Source organism: Papaver somniferum, chromosome 10 (genome assembly GCF_003573695.1).
Source record: "Papaver somniferum cultivar HN1 chromosome 10, ASM357369v1, whole genome shotgun sequence".
Classification (NCBI taxonomy): domain Eukaryota; kingdom Viridiplantae; phylum Streptophyta; class Magnoliopsida; order Ranunculales; family Papaveraceae; genus Papaver; species Papaver somniferum.
The window spans coordinates 75373304-75394198 of NC_039367.1; the positions used below are offsets into that span (position 1 = coordinate 75373304).

The window sequence follows — 20895 nt, forward strand, 5'->3', positions numbered from 1 at the left end:
GAATCATTCGTTTCAATGAGATTTCTGCACAAAACTCTTATATGTGGGTGATTATCGGAGATACCCATTTTCTTGGTGAAATCGATTTTAGAGTTTATCACTTTTTCAGATTCAAGTGCAGCAGGAAATAATATTTTTTTTTCTTTATATGATTTTAAAAATTACGCAAAATTCGAGGGAACAATCAACGGAAGAGAAGAAAAGTGAACAGAGCCAGATTTAGGACAGGCAGAAGAATATAACGGCTTTAAATCCGGGCTAGAAATCAGATTTCTAGAATCATGGGAAGGAGTACAACTCAAAAGTTTAGGGTCGAATATAGGGCCGAATATGGTGTTCTCAAGAGAATCCGACAGAAATTTGAGGTCCCGAGTCATGGACATGAGTTAGATTCAAAAATCTAGAGCCGAGATTCGGATTCGTAAACAGACTCAAAGAGCACGCTCCCCCATCTGGCCCATATAACGACCCCCTTTTTCCTTCTTACAGTGACCCAGGGTATGTTTATTTGTTCATCATTAGAATTAAGATTAGGCATCTTGTCAGGCTCAGAGTTTTATAAAGAAACTGAGTCCATCTTAGAGTCGGTGCCCCTTAATTGTTGACGAGATACCTTTCTCCAGACTTTCTTTAGATTTTTAGCGCCGAGTTATTCGTCGAAGAAGAAAAATATGAATTTGAAATTGAAGATACTTGTATCTTATTTTCTGGCGAGAATTTCGTAACTGAGTTTGATGATGCTTGATTTTCTGCTACCAGAATATTTGATTGCGAGGAATTAGGAACATGATTGATCACTACATCAGGAATCACCAATTTTGATTTGATTCTTGGGACGTTAGTGAATTGTTGATAAAATGAACCACTGCAATCATGGATCCATTCGATACTCAACCAACTACCTTTGTAATGCACAACAACTGGGATTTTACGGAGATCAGCATGAACCATAATCTTGCAGCTGTTAAGTTTCGAAAAATGATCCGAAGTGTTGTGAATTGCTACCACTTTACCCCATAGTTAAACAATAGATTCGAAGCTACGCGCATTCCAAAGATAAAAGGATAATCCACGAATACCAATCCAATGGGTATCCGATTCAGTGACTGATAAAGATATTTCATCAGATTTCCACTGCCTTATAGATAACCTAGATTTAACTCTTTCCTTTGTGAATTTATCGTAAATAGAGTATGATTTTGCCATAAAAAAAAGCCAATCCTGAGTTGACACTCCGGAGTTCTATATTGCTCGTCCAATTTTATTTATTTTTATAAGTAGAAATTGACGTTTAATCCCATTTTTCCTGGGCTTTGAACATTTTAGTCCTTTCCGTTCCAGCCCAGTACTATCTAGTCCAAAATTCACCCGTGTTAGACAAGTTAGTCCAAATTTAAACGACTTAATCCAAACTCTCACCGATTCAAAAATTCCTGAATTTTCTCACTACCAAAATTACCCTTGAGAGATAATCGTTTTGAACTCATTTGATTATAGATCTCTGATTTAGGAGAGATTCAGAGTGACAATGATAGAAAGAGACCGATCGAAACTCTTCTTTTCTTCCTTCCATTCTCTTTCATTCTCCATTGTTTTCTTTGATGCAGGAACTGCAACTCATGCATGATTTTGAGATAGGATTTCCGGAGAAAAGGTGAAACAGAATTAGAGTTAGGGTTTCCTGATTTGAAATCTAGATGGAGTGGGTAATGATTTGATTTATTAGAGTTGTGATGAAGAATTAGATCGCGGTGTTGTTGCTGGTAGATGAATTAGGAATGAAGAAGACATAGAGATGGAAGAACAAGGATTTACAACGTTTCGGAAATTGATTGAAGATTTGATTTAGTGATGGTAAAGAAGGAATTAAAGGATGGGTTTGATGATTTGAGAACTGAATTGAATTAAATTAGAGAAAGAAGAGAGAAAGAAAAAGTCATAAAGATCCAATGGTTCTGGTAGTGATGGTAAGTCACGATAGAGTAATTGATTCAACATTTCACTATGTACAAATATATACGCACACATCTATATAAACATTACTAGCCGTCTTAATTAGCTTATACATGCTCAAGGTCCAGAAAATGACATATTAATCATATATTAGCGGAACACGTCAAATAAAACTTGGTATCTCGTACAAGTGAATGCTTGCTTATCATTTTAAAAATTAGATAGTAGATAATGTACATTTGTATTGAGTTCTGTTTTGCGATGTTTTCTCCATTTTCCTTTAGTTTCCGCACTCATCTTTAATGGACTTTGTAATTGTTGTCGATTTTTTTGTGCATTGGATCCTGCTGTCCTAGAAAGTGGTTGTCAACATCTACTCAGAAGTCTAGATGTCAGAAGTTCTTGATCTGGTGTATCAATATTCAAAAAAATATTTATATAGTTGCGATTGACACACCGCCTTGTTTTTGACATATATGATGCACTAAATATACTATGTCCAGAGGTGGAGTCATAGTATGCTGGTGCTCAAATAGAGTGGGAAGTTGCTTCCTTGGATTTCGTGAAAAAAAAATGCTGGATGACTTCGAAAAACCAGAAATCATTACAGGTATGAGTATATTTGTCAAATATAGAATATACATTCGTCAAATATACCTGCAAACTAAAAAACTTATTATGTATAAAAATGTTGAAGTGGTGAATAAGGCCTTTAAAATAAGGAGAGAGAGTATATGGTAAAGTGAAATGCCCTTATTGTTTCAAGTGGATGAAAACCCTGATTCCTCAACTAATGTGAACTTGCCTTTGAACCATGGGGGACAGAATTGTAAAAAATCATCAACAGTCTTAATTGGTACAATAACCAGAAGGGAGTTTGGGGATTGTTAATTTTGAAAACTACCAAATTGTGAATGTGAATCTGAATGTTCTCTACTCTGTTCTCAGGTATTTCTACCAAATTGTATTGCAAACAAGAAAAATGTTGCGTGCTTTGCCTTCATTGATTGATGTGTCAATAGCAGAGGGAAAACATTTCGCTGTTTGTGGTGATGTGGATGGTCAGGTAGGTTCCTTACTTTTGGGTTCCCTCAGACTTTCTAAAGTTAATGGCTTTGTGCTGATTATTGCTTAATTTACTAGAAGTTTTGGTTTTAGATGGTCAAATTGTGGTAACCTAAAACGTGAAATCATTATATCTTTCAGCATTTGTTTGTCAATCTTATTGATAATGTTGAATCACTAATTAAGTTTGTATTTTTTTTTTGGATGTATCATGTTTTCTCAGTAATTATAATCTACTATAAATCCTTGCTTTACTAGTTTGTACACATTTGGTCTTGAATTATTAATGTGTGCATATGATTATTTAGGTGTACATAGTTGTACACATGTTATTCGTTTTGAAGTCTAACAAAATTAGGGAAAGCACATATGTGTACATACTTGTACACACATGTTATGTTATTACGTATATATAGTTGTCAACATGTTGATCATTTAGGTGTACATAGTTATACACATGCAAAACTAAAAATTAGGAAAAGCATTAATGTGTACAGGTGTTGGATTTTTATAGGTGTATACATATATTATCCCATTGTGGAGTCTCCTCGGTTCGTTCTCAGACATATTGATGGGAGCATATTAGATTGCAAGTTCCAAGACCTTGTTTTTTGTTGGTTCATATGTACAAGAAACTTTTGCGCCTATGTTCCTCCTTCCATGAACGGTTCCTAGGTTGAAGTCCTTATCCGGTAAATGCATGAACTCCTATTCTCATTTGATATTTTTTGAAATAATTTACAATATATGACATGTGACATAAATTACATTTATACATATGTACATATTGGTACACCTATAATATAAGTGTACATTATCGTACACATGTTACAGAAATTACATGTCTACATAATAAGCCCACTGTAGGACTTTTAATCAAATTTTAGTGAATAATCATTTTTCATTTCTTGGATGTATATGAGTCATTGACGGTTGGTTATGACAGAAATTACATGTGTACATATTAATACACCTAGAATATAAATGTACATCGTTGTACACATGTGACAGAAATCATATGTGTACATATTAGTACACCTTTAATACAAGTGTACATTGTTGTGCAGATGTGATAAAATTTTTGCATGTATATAATAGCCCACATTAGGACTCTTAATCAAATTTTGATGAAACTAGATATGGACTTTTGGTCTTTGTGATTTTCTATAAATGAGTGATTCTCTAAAATGAGTAGTGGATGAATTCGCATCTTACAGATGAATGCAGTTATTGGAATGTCAAAGCGGTCTTACATGGAGGTGGTAATGAATGATGTTGGTCCAATCTCTGCATTAGTGTTTCAATTTCAGGTATGTAAGAGTGTCTATATATTCAATTTATTTTGTTTGATTAGGATCGACTTACTTTGGAAATAAGATACGTGAGAGTAGTTGATATTGACCTTTCTGGCAATCCTCCTATTGGGGTGGTACTTTCTCATCCCGAAGATCTGCAACAGTTACTAAATTGAAAAATTGAAATTGTTTTAGCTTTTCTTGGTTTATATTATTTTTCTTGGATTTTGTTAGATTTTTGTGGATGTGTACAAACTTTTACTCAAGTGTGTCATGCCATAGATGAAAGTAGATCTAGCCTGTTTTGTGTGAGCACAAATATTAAACTTGTTAGATTTATTAGATGTGTATATTATTTGCACACCGATGCGTCATGTCATGGATATATGACCTGTTTTGTAGTTTTCAATGTTGGATTTGCGCCATTTCTATAGGTGTGTACATACTTGTACACTGATGTATTATGTCATACTTGTATACATATATGTGTGCTCATGTTGTTTAATGTGTATACATAGTTATAAACATGTTGGTTCTTAATGTGTACATAATTGTACACCTGTTGATTCTTAATGTTCACATGATTCAAACAATGTCTTGATTCTTCGTAAGCTTCCTGTAGGAGCATGATACACAATAACTTGAGATTAAGTACAACTTTTCCATTTCATCTCTATGTATGCTTGAGCTTGCCTGATAACAAAAAGTTGTAGAACCTTTGACAGTTCTTGCTAGTTGTTAGTTGTTCTCATAGTTTATATGTCCTCAGTTCTTGTTAGTTGTCGTTCTTGACTGGAAAAGTATTCACTCTTTATCCAACATGTGTAGATAGTTTTACACATGTTTATTGTTAATGTGTACATAGTTGTTTTGAAGCTGACCATAGTTTTTGAATTATGAATCCCTTGACCTGAATTTTATGATTATGGTTGAAAATTGGACTTCAATCTTACACATTAGGGGTGACTTATGAGACAAAATAACCTGAATCTTGCTTTGTATATGTTTCTTTTTGATGGAACTTTCAAAGAACATATTGACGACATGTATGTAACTGCATGTTTTCTTTACTCTGTTCTTTTGTTATCTGTATAAAGTGGTGCCTACTTTTTTGTTTAATATTCGTATTAATCTAAAACGCCCAGGTGCTGATAAAGTTTACAAGGTTTTCAACAATCTACTTCCTACAGCTTTGAAAATTGAAATTTGACAAGCAACTTGCGGTGGAGAACGTATAATTAATGAATAAGTTGGTTACCAATCACATCTCATCGCCCCTGAACAAGGATATCGCTGTCTCATCTTTGTTAATTATCATTAGAGGTCATACAGAGTACTACCAATTGATGCAGTATGCATTACTTTAACTTACTACTTATATTTCCTGTCAAATATAGTTGTTTACTCTACTGTAAATTAACATTTTTGAAAAATGAAAATTATGTAATCATATGGGTATTCTTTTTGTAGATCTCGGAAAGAGCTTTCCGAATATATAAAGTTTGTGAATTTTGGATGAGTCGTTGTAAAAGATAAATTGGTTTTTAGTTATTTTTACATTTTGGACTAAAATGTAAATATTTGGATTAAAATGTAAATATTTGGATTAAAATGTAAATATTTGGAATAAATTATATCCGAAAGGTTATTTGTGTATTTTCCATATTTTAAATAACTTTTGGACTAATTTGTACCTAGTTGACTCGGTCCGGACTAAAATGTACTTTTTAACGCGCTTTTGGACTAAACCATATTTTTCCCTTTTTATAATCCAACAGAGATACGGTTCCAACCAGAGTGGTGTCCGTGAGATTCAACAGCAACACCAAAAGAATAAAATCCTTTGAAGTTCTCCTCATCTTTGTTACACTCAAGAGGTGGAAAGGTGTTGATGGTGGTTTTTAGTTCAGGGATAAAACCGTAAAACTCTATACTTGTATGCCTGCTTTATGGAAAGAAGTAGAGCTGTCAAGAAATTGATGAGCATCTATACCTCTCTGCTTACATATGAACTATGTCATTCAATATTTACGAAATTTATTAAATGAATTTCATTTAAGCTCCCGTCTGCATTATTCACTAATGCAGAGCTTGCTGAGTATCTATCTTATGCTATGTTGCCCAACTGAACTCTTAATATTGACATGATATGACAATTAATGTTCACTCTCGGCTGAGTAGTATGAATTCCCGAAGTTTCAGGATTAAGATGTGCATGAAGGTACTCAATCAAAGATGCGCAAGCTGCGCTGCTCTCCAAGATAAAAAATAGTGATTTTATACCAACGTGTAAAATTCACCAAAATTGATTAATTTTGTGCCAGCTCACAAAGTTCAATTTTTCTAACCTAATTTTATCAATTTACAAAATTAGGTTTTTGCCCTAAACGGCTGCATAATATTTCGATCCCTATTGGTCGAGACTAAACCTAGGCAAACTAGGAAATTGGTCCATCATGGAACTAGTAGGAGCATCATCCTACCAAAAGTTTAAAAATAAGAAATAAAGGGAAACTGCGATAAATAGAGGCAGCGGCAAGAGAGGCGCGGCCGCGCCACTTGGACTTTTCCCTAACTGGCGCCACTTATTACCGACCAACCATGCCCATATTGTTGTCTGCCGGCCCCCTTTCCCATCGGCCAATCAAATTGCTCTAAAGTCGCAGCCTACACTCTGGCCATGCCCATATTGCGGTCTGCCGGTCCCCTTTCCCATCGGCCAATCAAATTGCTCTAAAGTCGCAGCCTACACTCTGGCCATGCCCCATTTTGCTGTCTGCCGACCCCTTTTCCTTTTCAACCAATCAAATCGCTTTAAAGCAGCAGCTTAAAAGGCGAGCTAGGTCATGACTAAAAACTGACAGAATTCTTCCTGAGTTTTTACTGTCGGGTTGTTTTTACCCCCTAAACGAGCTCAAAACCTAAATATTCCCGCGTAGGAAGATATGAAATTCTTTTCTGATAATAATGGAGGGGCGGATCATCAAAATCAAAATCCGAGTTCGTATGAGAATTCTACAACAGTTTTAGTACGGGTCTCACACCTGAGTTTTCTGATTAGGAAATTTCACGAATTAACATAAACTGCCGCAAATCATCTCAGCAATCCAACTTGGCTAGATGATTTAACCGGTTTAGATCTAATTTTAGGCCGACCAATGAGATGTCATAATGGCTGCCAGCCATTCCTCTCCTATGAGGACCGATCACCTCTTCCTCAATCTACTCAAATAGCTCCTAGAAGTTGCTCAAAGTAGGTTAGTCGCGCTCCTAACAGCGGCACTTCATATGCATCGATTAATTTCGAGCTGCTTACTTAAAAGCAATGCTCTACAAGCACCGATTACAAACAATATTTTATAAATATTGGTTTCACAAATAATTCAATTATTTTACCTAAAAGCATCGCATGCTATTTTTGGTGGAAAGTCTCATGACTTGACTTATCACATATGATTGCCTGCCGCCTAGCTTGCGCGTGATTGGTCGAAATAATTAGGTCTTGCAAGCAAGACTCACTCAGCAACTACCATGTAGGACTTGTTCCATTCCTCATGTAACTTGCTACATATATTCTACAAAATACTCGAGACATCAAACATGTCACAAACTGGGGGATGTTCATCGGGGTATTGGTCTGGCGGTTTACAGCGTGCGGCGTGCAACACGCCCATTACGAGAAAGTGTCAGGAAAGGTGGACAGTTAGTGGAAGTAGAGAAGTAGTGGATGTAAAACCAACCGGTCTTCCCCTCATAGTAGGAACGTGGCTTTCACCATTCTACACGATCCTCACTTCTCCATCACTCAACTACTTCCACTTCCTATGAGATCAGGGTGTGTTCGACTATGACTTGTATAAATAGATTTTCAATCTATTTCAACAGACATGAGTTCACTAACGCAAGTATCCAGAAAACACTAAGAACTTGCAGCTTACATCCTGCAAGTTGGTTCTACATTCTGATACAAGTCATAAAATAACCACACTTTCATAGTTTGCTTCCCTCCCTAAGATCAACCCTTCTCCTTCATTTTGTGATCGAAGCAAGACTGGAACGGCCATTTCTTGGTTTAGGCCAGAATTTTACAGATTGATCTCTCGAATCTAAAGTACTCATGTGCAATATATTTTTTTAGGGTTTAGATTCATTTCTCGGCGGAACACCCAATTTACCATTTTCAGTAGAATCAGTTTTGACCCTACTACAAAAGGCAAAATGATTTACTGTGAAACCAATATTTTTCTATGTGTCTTGAGCCAAAGATGACCAGAAAGAAGCCCAAATTGATCCATTCACACCACTAGGGATGCAAATAAATCTAAAACGGGAATCAGAATCTAATCTTGAGATCTTAAGAAAGTCCCCATTTGAGTTGCAGCACATTTAAAATAACTACATGATGAAATCTCTGAGTCCATTTATGTGACTTCCTACCCAAGAAAGAAATAAGTACGAAGGTGATTTCCTTAACCCATGATATTCCATCATTAGGAAGATGAATCCAACTTTTTCGATTCTTAAATCTTTCAGCAATCCGAAGATCTTTAGATTTACCTCTGCTTACCCAACTGTTTGTGGGTGAAAACGGTTTCTGCTGTTTTTGGTAATTTCGTGTGTGTGGATGAGAAACGAGTCTAAACCCAAACAATATACTGCACGGGAGTACTTTTGATTCGAGAGATCAATCTGTACAATCCTGGCCTAAACCAAGAAATGGTCGTTCCAGGCTTGCTTCGGTCACAAAGTGAAGGAGAAGGGCTGGTCTTAGGGAGGGAAGCGAAGAAAGTGTTGAGACCAGAATAGTTGATTCTGGAAGTGTGGGTGTTTTGTGCCTTGTATCAGAAAGTTGAACTGGCTATCTGAATGAAAGCTATCAGATGATTTCTGGATGTGTTATTGTTCTCCTAACCAAAACTTGTTGTTTGGTGGAAATAAGTGAGACCTATTTATACAAGTCACAACAAAAACGTACCCTGGTCTCGTAGGAAGTGGAAACGATTGAGTGGTGGAAGAAGGGAGTAGCGGGTAACGCCTGGAATTTATGTTTCAATAATGAAGGATACGTTTACACCATTACTTCTTGCCATTACTAACCCCCCCCCCCCCCCCCCCCCCCCCCCCGCTTTATGACACTTTCCTGTAACGGGCATATTACACGCCGCACGCTGTAAACCGCCAGACCAATATCCTGATGAGTATCCCCCAGTTTGTGACATGTCTTGATGTCTCGAGTGTTTTCGTGGAAGTAGGAGATACCTATTGGTCCTAGAAATAATATATTAGAGACAGTCTAGTCCAATTGACCTAGTCAATTGTCTGTTTGGTCCATTTTGTAAATATAAATTATACTTTGGTCCTACGGTTTTGTCCACCCACACGGAATATTCTTTTTCTGTTACCAAAACACCCCTGCACGTGCAAAATTTATTGTTTGGTCCTAAAATTTTATTGTTTGGTCCTTTTACCGACATATATAAACATTAACCAACAAGAATCAGTTTCAGTTGCAGATTATTTTTCTCTCTCCTACTCCGATCTGTGGATTTCTTCTTTTGCTGCAGAAATTTTTCTTCTAGGGTGTTTATGGGTGAAAATCGTTTCTGCCGATTTTGGTAATTCCGGTAAGTGAGTGAGAAACATATCTAAATCCTAAACAAATGTACTGCACGGGAGTACTTTAGATCCGAGAGATCAATCTGTACAATTCCGTCCTAAACCAAGAAATGGCCGTTCCGGATTTGCTTCAGTCACAAAGAGGAGGAGAAGGGCTGGTTTAGGGAGGGAAGCGAAGAGAGTGTTGAGACCAGAACAGTTTTGGAAGAGTATTACTTGACTTGTATCAGAAGGTGAAATCTTTTGGGAAATCTAGCAAAGTTTCCTTTCTGAGTATTGTATTTCTCCTGACCAAAAACTTGTGTCTTGGTGGAAATAAGTAAGACATATTTATACAAGTCTAAGTGAAACGTACTCTGGCCTCGTAAGAAAAAGAATCAGATGAGTTAAATGGGAAGAGGTGGTAACGCCTGGTATTGATGGAATTTGATGGAATTGATGTTCCATAGTGAAAGAGCGTTTCACCATTACTTCCTACATTTACTAACCGTTTTATTCTTAATACACTGTCTTGAAACGGGCATCTGTGTATGCCGCACGCTGAAAACCGCCAAACCAAAACCCTAAAGAGCATCCCCCAGTTTGTGACATGTATTGATGTCTCGAGTGTTTTCGTGGAAAACGGGTATCATGTCGCTGGTTTTTGATAAGTTGAGCTTGAGAGACGTGCCGTCTCAGTGGCGACCTTCGACGGTCGAGATTTTGCATCTTAAGAGGAATCGTGGCCTTTGATGTAGGAGCGGCATGCCAAAGTGCAAGGTTTGCACGGCATGTGCCAATGGCTTGTGTGGAATTCCTTGGTTGTAGGTTGCACATCGGGTGCAAGTGGTAATGCCAAAATGCAAGTGTTGCATGGCATGTGCCGATGGCGCGCGTAACAGCTTTTGGCCCTAGGTTTGCACGGCTTGGCATGCTAGGTTGCAAGGGTCGCTTGGCATGTGCCAATGGCGCGTATGGCGGCGCTTGGCCCTAGGTTTGCACGTCTTGGCATGCCAGGTTGCAAGAGTTGCTTGGCATGTGCCAATGACGCGTGTGGCGGATTTGGCCTTGGTTTGCACACCTTGGCATGCTAGGTTGCAAGCGTTGATTGGCATGTGAAAATGGCGCGTGTGGCGGCTTGGCCCCTAGGTTTGCACGGCCTGGCATGCTAGGTTGCAAGCGTCGCTTGGCATGTGCCAACGACGTGTGTGGCGGCTTGGCCCATAGGTTTGCACGGCTTGGCATGCTAGGTTGCAAGAGTTGCTTGGCATGTGCCAATGGCGCGTGTGGAGGATTTGGCCTTGGTTTGCACGCCTTGGAATGCTAGGTTGCAAGTGTTGCTTGGCATGTGCCAACGGCGCGTGTGGCGGCTTGGCCCCTAGGTTTGCACGGCTTGGCATGCTAGGTTGCAAGCGTTGTTTGGCATGTGCTTACGGCGCGTGTGTCGGATTGGCCCCTAGGTTTGCACGGCTTGGCATGCTAGGTTGCAAGCGTTGCTTGGCATGTGCCAATGGCGCGTGTGGCGGCTTGGCCTCTAGGTTTGCACGGCTTGGCATGGTATGCCTTTGGCGTGCAAAGAGTGCGTGGTATGTGCGTTTGGCACATGTGGCATGGTGGGATTCCTTGGCGCGCGAAGATTGCGCGGTATGTGCGTTTGGCACATGTGGCATGGTTGGCATGCCTTGGTGTGGAGACGTGGCTGGCATGTCTGGCATGCTGCTGGCACGGTGGTGCGGCTGGCATGTGTGGCATGCTGCTGGCACGGTGGTGCGGCTGGCATGTATGGCATGCTGCTGGCGCGGTGGTGCGGATGGCATGTCTGGCATGCTGCTGGCACGGTGGTGCGGCTGGCATGTCTGGCATGCTGCTGGCACAGTGGTGCGGGAATTAGGGTTTGGTGTATCGAAACCCTAATTTAGCGTTAAAAAGGGTACCCCGGTAATTTTTGTGTAAGCGCGTAAAATGCTCTAATAAATGTGTTAGTGTCACCGGTGACGTCATGCTATACGTGAGGTTTTACGGTTTTACTCCTAGTCCTTAAACCACCATCAACATAGGGTTTACGAAATCTTCCTCGATTTCGTTTTTGATACGAAGATCGATTCGATTTACATCATATTAACTTGGTTATGGAGATTGATTTGTTACAGAGTTAATACCAAGATCGATTCGTTTTTGATACCAAGATCGATTCCATTTGATTACGGAGTTTGATTTGGAATTACAGATCTTTTGAAGATTCAAGGCTTTTTGAAGATTGATTCGAGGCTTTTTGGAGATTTGATTCGAGGTTTTTGAAGATTGATTCTAGGATTTTTGAAGATTGATTCGGTTGGATTTGATTTTTTGGAATTACAGATTCGGAGATCGGTGTTTTTTTGGAGCTTTGATTTGAATTCTTTCTTGTTGCTGGTGAGTTTTCACGCTAATGCTTTCCTTTATTTGAAGTAATTCTATAGATCAGCTAAGTTTTTCTTTGAATTTGAAGATGAAGTTGTTCTGTTAAGGCTTCATTCCAAAAATGAACTCTTCTTTTGTCATGGAAGAAGTAGTGTTGCTGCTTTGTTTATATGTGTTAGGATGTTAATGAATGAAGTCATTCTGTTTTTAAGGATTCATTCTTGTATTAATAGCGTTACGGCTTCATTCTAAGAATGAACTCTTCATTTTTGTTAAGGAATAAGCTATTAATAGCGTTACGGCTTCATTCCGAGAATAAACTCGTCTTTTGTCATGGAAGAAGTATTGTTACTGCTTTGTTTATCTGTTTAAGATGTTAATGAATGGAGTCATTCTGTTTTTTAAGGCTTCATTCTTGGAATAAACTCTTTATGTATGTGTCAAAATGTTATTGAATGAAGCTATTTTGTTAAGGAAGAAGCTATTAGTGCTATTCTATTACGGATTCATTCCGAGAATGAACTCTTCTTTTTTTGTCATGAAATAAGTACCGTTGATGCTTTTTTTATCTGTAAGAATGTTATTGAATGAAGCTATTTTGTTTCAGCTTCATTTCAATGATGAACTATTTTGTGTGTGTGTGTTCATTTTTCAGGTTCATTATGGTGCTTTCCAAGTGTTATGCAATTATGTATTGCAAAGGGGATGGTATTCCATTGGAATTTTCTTTACATACTATGATGCGTGACGTAAAAATATCTGTTTGTGATTATTGGAGAAACTTGACTCCTCGGAGCATAAGATTTAGGCATGGACAAGGGTCTGATAAAGCTGTCATCAACTGTGATTATTCTCTTCATTGTCTAATTGCCGTTACTTGTTCAAAGGAATTGCCAAGTTTTGATTTGTTCGTTGAGGAGGTTTCTAACGGTGGTGCGTCTAGCTCTTCATCTGGTATTTCCACGCAGTCGTTCAGTGACGATGAATCATGTAGTGGGTTCACTGAGACTTCAAAGATTAAATACCTGACGGAAGGTCATGAGCAATTAAAACCTCTTTTATCTGACGGTTGGGAGGGTATTTTTAAAGGTGTTGGTCAAGTTTTTCATGGTGGTGTTGATGAGGTTCGTTTAGCTGTCAGCAAATATTGCAGCAAGTCTGGTTATTCAGTTGCAAAGGTTAAGAATGACAGACTTGGGTTCATAGGCAAGTGTGGTAGGGATGCAAAATGTCCTTGGTATTTGCACTGTATTCCAATTGATACTGCTAAAAGTGTCTTTGCTATCAAGAAATTCAATGGGGAGCATAAATGTGGTGGTGCTTATAAGCTGAAGGACCCCCCTGTGAAGAAGAAATTGATAAAACATCTGTTCAAGGATCAAATACAGTCAAATCCGTCGATAAAGCCTAATGATATGGTTGCTCAGGTGAAGAGTTGTTATGGTATTAACATAAAATACCATCATTCTTATAAGGAAAGGAAGCATCTAAGGCAGAGATATATGGCGATGATGTAAAAAGTTATACATATCTTGTTTGGTATGTTGAAGCAATAAAGGCTACTAATCCTGGCAGCTATATTAATTTTGAGTATGATAAAGAGACTAAATGTTTTAAGAGGCTTTTCATATGTTTTGCTGCTTGTATCGAAGGATACCGTTTCATTCTCCCTATGCTTTACTGTGATGCAACATTTCTCACTAGGAGATTCAAGGGAACATTTATGGCTGCCACTGGTGTGAATGGAAACCAAGGTAATTTTTCTTTCTTTTCTGTATAACTCATATTAGTTTGTTTTTTTTGATTCTTAAGAGCAATGTGAATGAATGAAGTTTCTCTGTTAAGGCTTTCATTTAAAGAAGAAGTATTTTTCACACACTGTTATTTTGTTAAGATGTTAGCTGTTCATAAGTGGGAATGAACTCCTGCTGCTTTGTTTTTATCTTTTACTTTTGTTAAGGTCTTCATTTTTGGTATCTGCACTGCTATTTTGAAATGTTATTTCCTTTTCTTTTTTGGATATGTACTTCATTGTTCAGAATGGACTGTTATGGTATATATCATAGAATGAAGTCCATTTTATGGTGTGAACTGTATGAGTTTTTCTAGACTTCATTCTAGAAATGAAGTTTATTTTTATAGTATGAACTGTAGAAGTTCTCTAGACTTCATTCCAGAAATGAAGTTCATTCTATGGTGTGAACTGTATGAGTTTTTCTAGACTTCATTCCAGAAATGAAGTCCATTTTTATGGCATGAATTGTAGAAGTTTTCTAGACTTCATTCTAGAAATGAAGTCCAATACTATGGTGTGAACTGTATGAGTTTTTCTAGACTTCATTCCAGAAATGAAGTCCATTTTTATGGCATGAACTGTAGAAGTTTTCTAGACTTCATTCCAGAAATGAAGTCCAATACTATGGTATGAATTTCCTTGTTTAAGAAGAAGGTCTTCATTCTGTGTTCTTTTAAGTTTTTGTATGCATTGATTTCTTAATGAACTGACACTTTTAGTTCTTTTTCGTGTTCTTTTCATTCTGTAGGATTTTTTCCTTTTGTGTATGCTTTAGTTCCTGGAGAAGACATTGAAGGGTGGGAGTGGTTCATGGAAAACTTGCAGAATTGTGTTGACCCTAGTCCGATCACGTTTATCACTGATCGTCATGAAGGTCTGAAACAAAGTATTCCGAAGTATTTTCCCAACTCTTATCATAGTTACTGTTTCTATCATTTGAAGAATAACCTCCCCATCAAGAAATCACATGAGAAGTATAAACAAGTTCTACATTTGTTCCATAAAGCTGCATAATGCTACAACGTTGCCAAATATGAGTCGACTTTGAATGAGATGTGCATCATAGGATGTGGTTGGGTTGCCAAGTACCTTAGAAATATCGATCCAAAGCATTGGGAAAATGATTTTTCGTAGGATGTAGGTGTGGGACACACTCATCAAGTATTGCAGAGTCTTTTAATAACTGGATTCATCGTGAAAGGGATCTTCCTCCAGCTTCTCTTGTTGATGAGATCAGGATAAAGATTATGAGGATGAGTGCAGAAAGGCGTGAGCTCGGTGGAAATTATCATGATAGTTTGACTCCCATCTATAAAGCTTTACTCAAGTCACATGTCGATATAGGTCGTCCATGGAATGTTACCGAGTCAGGTAATGGTATATATGAGGTTCACTCTCCTAGCTCTCATGTTGTTGATCTGATGCAGATGACGTGCACTTACCAGAGATGGAAAGTGTTTGGCTTCCCCTGTGCTCACGCCACTGCTACTATTACTATGAATGGTACTGAGATGTTGAGGTTTATTCATCCTTACTTTGGTTCGAACCATTTTCGCAATTCTTATGCTCCTGCAATTCGACCCATTCCCAACTACGACAGGCCAGAAGCATATGAACCTGAAGAGAGAGTCCTTCCTGGTATTCCAAGGCCACCTCCAGGGAGACCACCAAAGAAGCGTATTCGCAGTTCCTATGAGAAGGAGAGGAGTCCTATGAAGTGCTCAAATTGCAAGAAGATTGGGAACCAAAACAAAGATACTTGTCGTGTATTAATGCTGCAGTAGTATGCCTGAAGTTTTTATTAGTTTCTGGTGTTAGTTTTCATATGAATTGGTGTTTTTTAGTTTGTTCTGTTCTGGGATATGCACTTATTTTGTGAACTTCACTTTCTGGAATGAACTCCTTTTTTTTTTGTAGAACTGTTATTTTTGAAATATTATTTTCCCTTTCTTTTTTGGATATGTACTTCATTGTTCAGAATGGGCTGCTATTATATATGTATCAGTTCATTTTTCTAGACTTCATTCCAGGAATGAAGTCCATTCTATGGCATGGACTGTAGAATTTTCCTGGACTTCACTCCAGGAATGAAGTCCATTCTATGGCATGAACTGTATAAGTTTTCCTAGACTTCATTCCACAAATGAAGTCCATTCTATGGCATGGACTGTAGAACTTTTCTAGACTTCATTCCTGGAATGAAGTCCATTCTATGTCATGGACTGTAGAACTTTTTTAGACTTCATTCCAGAAATGAAGTCCATTCTATGGCATGAACTGTAGAAGTTTTCCTAGACTTCATTCCACAAACGAAGTCTATTTCTATGGCATGGACTGTAGAACTTTTCTAGACTTCATTTCTGGAATGAAGTGCATTCTATGGCATGGACTGTAGAACTTTTCATGCTACAAAACATCAAAGAAGAACATTCATGCTACAAAATTCATAAGAAAATAAGACAGTAAGACAAAAGATAAGGCAGAACATTGATATTATACACTACCCAAAATATTATAGATGAAAAATAAAACATATTAGAGTATCAATTACATTAGAAGCTAATCTACTGTCTAAAATACCATATTTAGAAACGTTTTCTGTTGCAGTAAGAAGTAATCTACTGTCCAAAATACTATAGTTAAAAGAGTAAACATATCAGATTATATATGACATTAGAGAAGCTCATTTCAGTCTTTGCAACCTTCTTCAATCAGTTTATTGTTAAGATATTCTTCATTAGTTGTTTCACTCCAACTTAATCCATCTTTCTCATCATTTAGAAGCTTTCAAGCCATTCTATATCTCCACCGCTGCATCTTTTTTTATCATTTCATCTCTTGGAATCATATGCTCAGATTTCAGGAGCAATGGCTTACAACTTCTCTTTATCCAATAACATGTATTGAGAAGGCAATCTGGATGTGCTCCCTGATCAGGTACCTGCATTTTCTCAATGTTTAAGTCAGTGCTTCTTTCTTTATCATGTTTCACCAGCCATTTATCAATGTGTGGTTTACAGTAGGTGGCCATTTTTCTTGCATTCTTTGAACATCTTTCTCCTATTTCTCCTTTTTTGAGTGATGTGTAATGCTCCCGCTGATAGTTTCCGATGTTGTAAACAAGCAGGTGCCAGTGTAAACCCATAGGCCCTTCTGATTAGCCTTCAGCAGGCAGGTTCATTGGAATGATTATCTTCTGAGTCTTTGTATGCATATATGCTATGAAGTTATCAATCTCACATGCCCTATCATCAACTTTCTTCTCATGTAAATATGTCTGTAAAGATATATATAAATTTTCAAATTCACAATACCATCAAGAAAGTAGTTTCATCATAAAAATGAACTGCTGAATAACAATATTGAATGATAGTTTTTAAGACTAGTTCATATTGTGTAATGAACTGACAGGTTAAAATCCTGTTAAATGAATCAACTGTTTTTCTTTTTATATCACTATGTATCATCAATAGTTATAATGAAGACTCACATGTAATGAACTGACAGGTTAAAATCTTTCTAAGGAAATAACATTTCTTTATATCACTATGTATCATCAATAGTTTCCACTAAATTTCTGGAAGCAAGGACTTACAAATGCAGTAGGTGCCATCATCTCAAAGTGGATGTATTTCGCTGGATTTTGGCTGTCTTTACTATCCATTTTTTCTCTCTCCCTTTGTGCTGCAATCTTCCTCTTGTAACAGTAGTAGAAAAGAATTAGGACATCAAGGTCTTTATTGAACATTAGATCATTAATGTGTTCTCCTTGGATACCGAACTGAGCCTTGTTAGCTGTATCATCTATAACCCAAGCTGCTTGACTGCAGGAGGATAAACAAAAACTTTAACATTAATGAATAGAAGTTCATTTATAATATCAACATTAATTAAAATTAATAAATAATTCAAAAAACACAAATAAAAAACAATTCAATAATGGTATTGTGCATCAAAAGTCAGAGTTCACCCCTCAGAATGAACCCCTAACATCTATATTGTATCCAGAGTTCATCCTTGAGAATGAACTCCAACATTTTTAGACTTCATTCCTGGAATGAAGTCCATTCTGTACACTTCATTCCAGGAATGAAGTCCATTATATAACAATGAAATTAACCCCAACTTTCTAGACTTCATTCCAAAAATGAACTCCAACCTGTAAAGCATAAATTTTTTACAAAAGGGAGAAGAATAGTTGGAATATTTACCTAGGTTCAAACATTGATCCATACTTAAGGGAACTCTAGTGCTATCTATTGGAAATGAAGGTAGCTCTTCTTCAGCCATCGTATCAAGTAGTTTTTCCTGAATATTACTTGTATCAACTTGAGTAGAAGGATTCTCAACAGTTAAGACGGGAAAGACAGGAGAAGGTCTTCTAGCAGCTTCCATTGCAGCATCTGATGCTGCTTGCGTTACTTCATCCATAGCAGCATCTTCTACTGCTTGCATTCCTTCATCCAGAACAACATTTTCATTCACATTCCCTCCACCAGCTGCCATGCCTTCATCCACTTGTTGATTCAGTATATTGTTTATTTCATCACTCAACAATGAACTCTTGTACTCATCAGGGAAAATAGTACGCATGTATTCACAAGCTTGTTCTGCCATGAATTTCGCGACATTCCCGCCTTCACCTAGCAATGCATCAACCTCGGGTTGCTTAGAAGACAAGTGTTCTACAAGGGATTCCATCTTCCTGTCAAAAAGTGTCTTTGAAGTTGTTGCTTCTACAAGTGAGTGCTCAAGTTCTTGATGCTTTGAAAAAAGATTCCCCATCTCCTTTGAATGCTTTCTTGTCAACTCTTTAATCTCTCGAGTATGTTTAACTCCCAGGTTCTCCATCTCACCAACATGTGTAGCTTTCAAACTTTCTATCTGACCCGACATAATACTGAATTCTTCCTCGAGCAACTCAGCCCTTGTCTTGGCCTTTTGTTGTTGTAGTAGCTTGTTTTCAGCATCAATATATTCTTCCATGAATTTTTCTGATATCTGCACACACAAAATTCAAATTTTCAGATATCAACATTAATGTTTAACATTTTTTTAGGTTTTATTTTGTGAAATGAAACCCCAATTGCTTCCTCATTCATAATTTGAATTCATTAAAAGGAATAAACTACAAGTTCACAGCAATCGACATTAACAGTCAGAGTTCATTTTGTATAATGAATTAACAATATTTTAATATTTTAAAGTTGTTTATTTTCATTTTGCGAGAATTGAATACAATATAACAATATCATCTTAATCTAGTTTTTTATCTCTCCAAAATCATCAACATTCATTTCTATGTGATTTCAAAGGTTCTCAATGTTCCACCTTGCAAACCTTGGACAGTAGCCTGCTCTATTCTGCACCTTCCACTTGGGTTCTATTTTCTTTGAATGCTCAGCAAACCAAGGCTGTAAAAAGAAGAAATACACAAGTCAGTTATCAGCAGTTTTCAAATGAACTGCCAAAATGAAGAAGTATACAAAACTGCCAAAATAATTATGAAATATACAAGTATCTAACAGTTTTCATCTCATCAACAAGTAACGGTAACATCCTTCAAAAGAACCTCTTTTCAATCTTTCCATCAAATGCTTGTGTATGAGATGCAGCAAAGACACTCTATCTACTGACTCTAGGCAACCTAAGTACTTGGAGTGTATGGAAGCTCCATCACCAGTAGTAACAAAAATGGTAGACAAGAGAAAAAGTTCAAACATTTTTACAAGATCTTCAATAGGTCCTTTATTATTAATCAACTCAATGATATTATCTTTCAATTCTGTATTCTTTATATCACAAGGTTTCTTTTTTGGTGGATCAAATTTGTAGGTTTTCCAGAACCTTCCACAAGTGTAGTCTGTCTGGATTTTTGAGTCCAAGAAAGTATCTTCTATTCCACTTCCACGAATGCATGGTATTCCAAATATTAATGACAACTCTTCAGGTGAGGATCTTAGCACATATGTTTTATCCCCTACTTTGAAAACGAACACATGATCATTTGCTTCAGGAATGAACTGATGTGTGTTGCATATAATTTGGACAGCAGGTAATGACTTAATCCATTTAGTAGCAACAATTTTCTCTTCAAGAAACACAATTGTCTACATTACCCAATGGACTCATATACAAAGAACTTCTTTGTTCTTCATTCAAAGCCTCTCCATCCTTTAGTGCTTTAATCTTAACAACAAGTCCAATTACTCCATCATAGCTACACTTTATCTTCTTATCTACATTTTTTTTAAAAAAAACAAAAAAATAAAAAAACATTAATGGTCACTTTTTCATAAATATTAGCTGATATAAAGAAGATAAAGTATAGCTTGAAGGACCAATACTACAGTTCATTCTACAAAATGAAGGACATTCTATTGTATGAACTCTATAACTTTTCTATGGCATGAACTGTAGAAGTTTTCCTAGACTTCATTCCAGGAATGAAGTCCATTCTATGGCATGGACTGTAGAACTTTTCTAGGAATGAAGTCCATTCTATGGCATGGACTAGAACTTTTTTAGACTTCATTCCTAGAATGAAGTCCATTCTATGGCATGGACTGTAGAAGTTTTCTGGACTTCATTCCTGGAATGAAGTCCATTCTATGGTTTGAACTGTATGAGTTTTTCTAGACTTCATTCCTGGAATGAAGTCCATTATATGGCATGAACTGTAGAAGTTTTCTAAACTTCATTCCTGGAATGAAGTCCATTCTATGGTGTGAACTGTATGAGTTTTTCTAGTCATGGACTGTAGAAGTTTTCTAGACTTCATTCCTGGAATGA

The 20895-nt window shown here is 37.2% G+C and overlaps 1 protein-coding gene across 1 annotated transcript; it reads right to left on the minus strand.

The window, feature by feature from the left end:
* Positions 1–17828: 17828 nt before the first annotated feature.
* Positions 17829–18649, minus strand: LOC113319649. Its single transcript, XM_026567894.1, has 2 exons — positions 18315–18649; positions 17829–17927 (listed from the first exon to the last, which is right to left on the minus strand). The coding sequence occupies exons 1-2, from the start codon at positions 18607–18609 to the stop codon at positions 17908–17910; spliced, it is 315 nt and encodes a 104-aa protein (XP_026423679.1). The 5' UTR covers positions 18610–18649; the 3' UTR covers positions 17829–17907.
* Positions 18650–20895: the final 2246 nt, after the last annotated feature.

Bases quoted from the DNA above. Each gene is read 5' to 3' on its own strand.
- LOC113319649 (XM_026567894.1), bottom strand. From the start codon at position 18,609: ATGGCAGCTGGTGGAGGGAATGTGAATGAAAATGTTGTTCTGGATGAA. The intron at 17,928-18,314 runs GTAAATATTCCA...ATCCTCCTGCAG, and splicing joins GGATCAATGTTTGAACCTAG to TCAAGCAGCTTGGGTTATAG.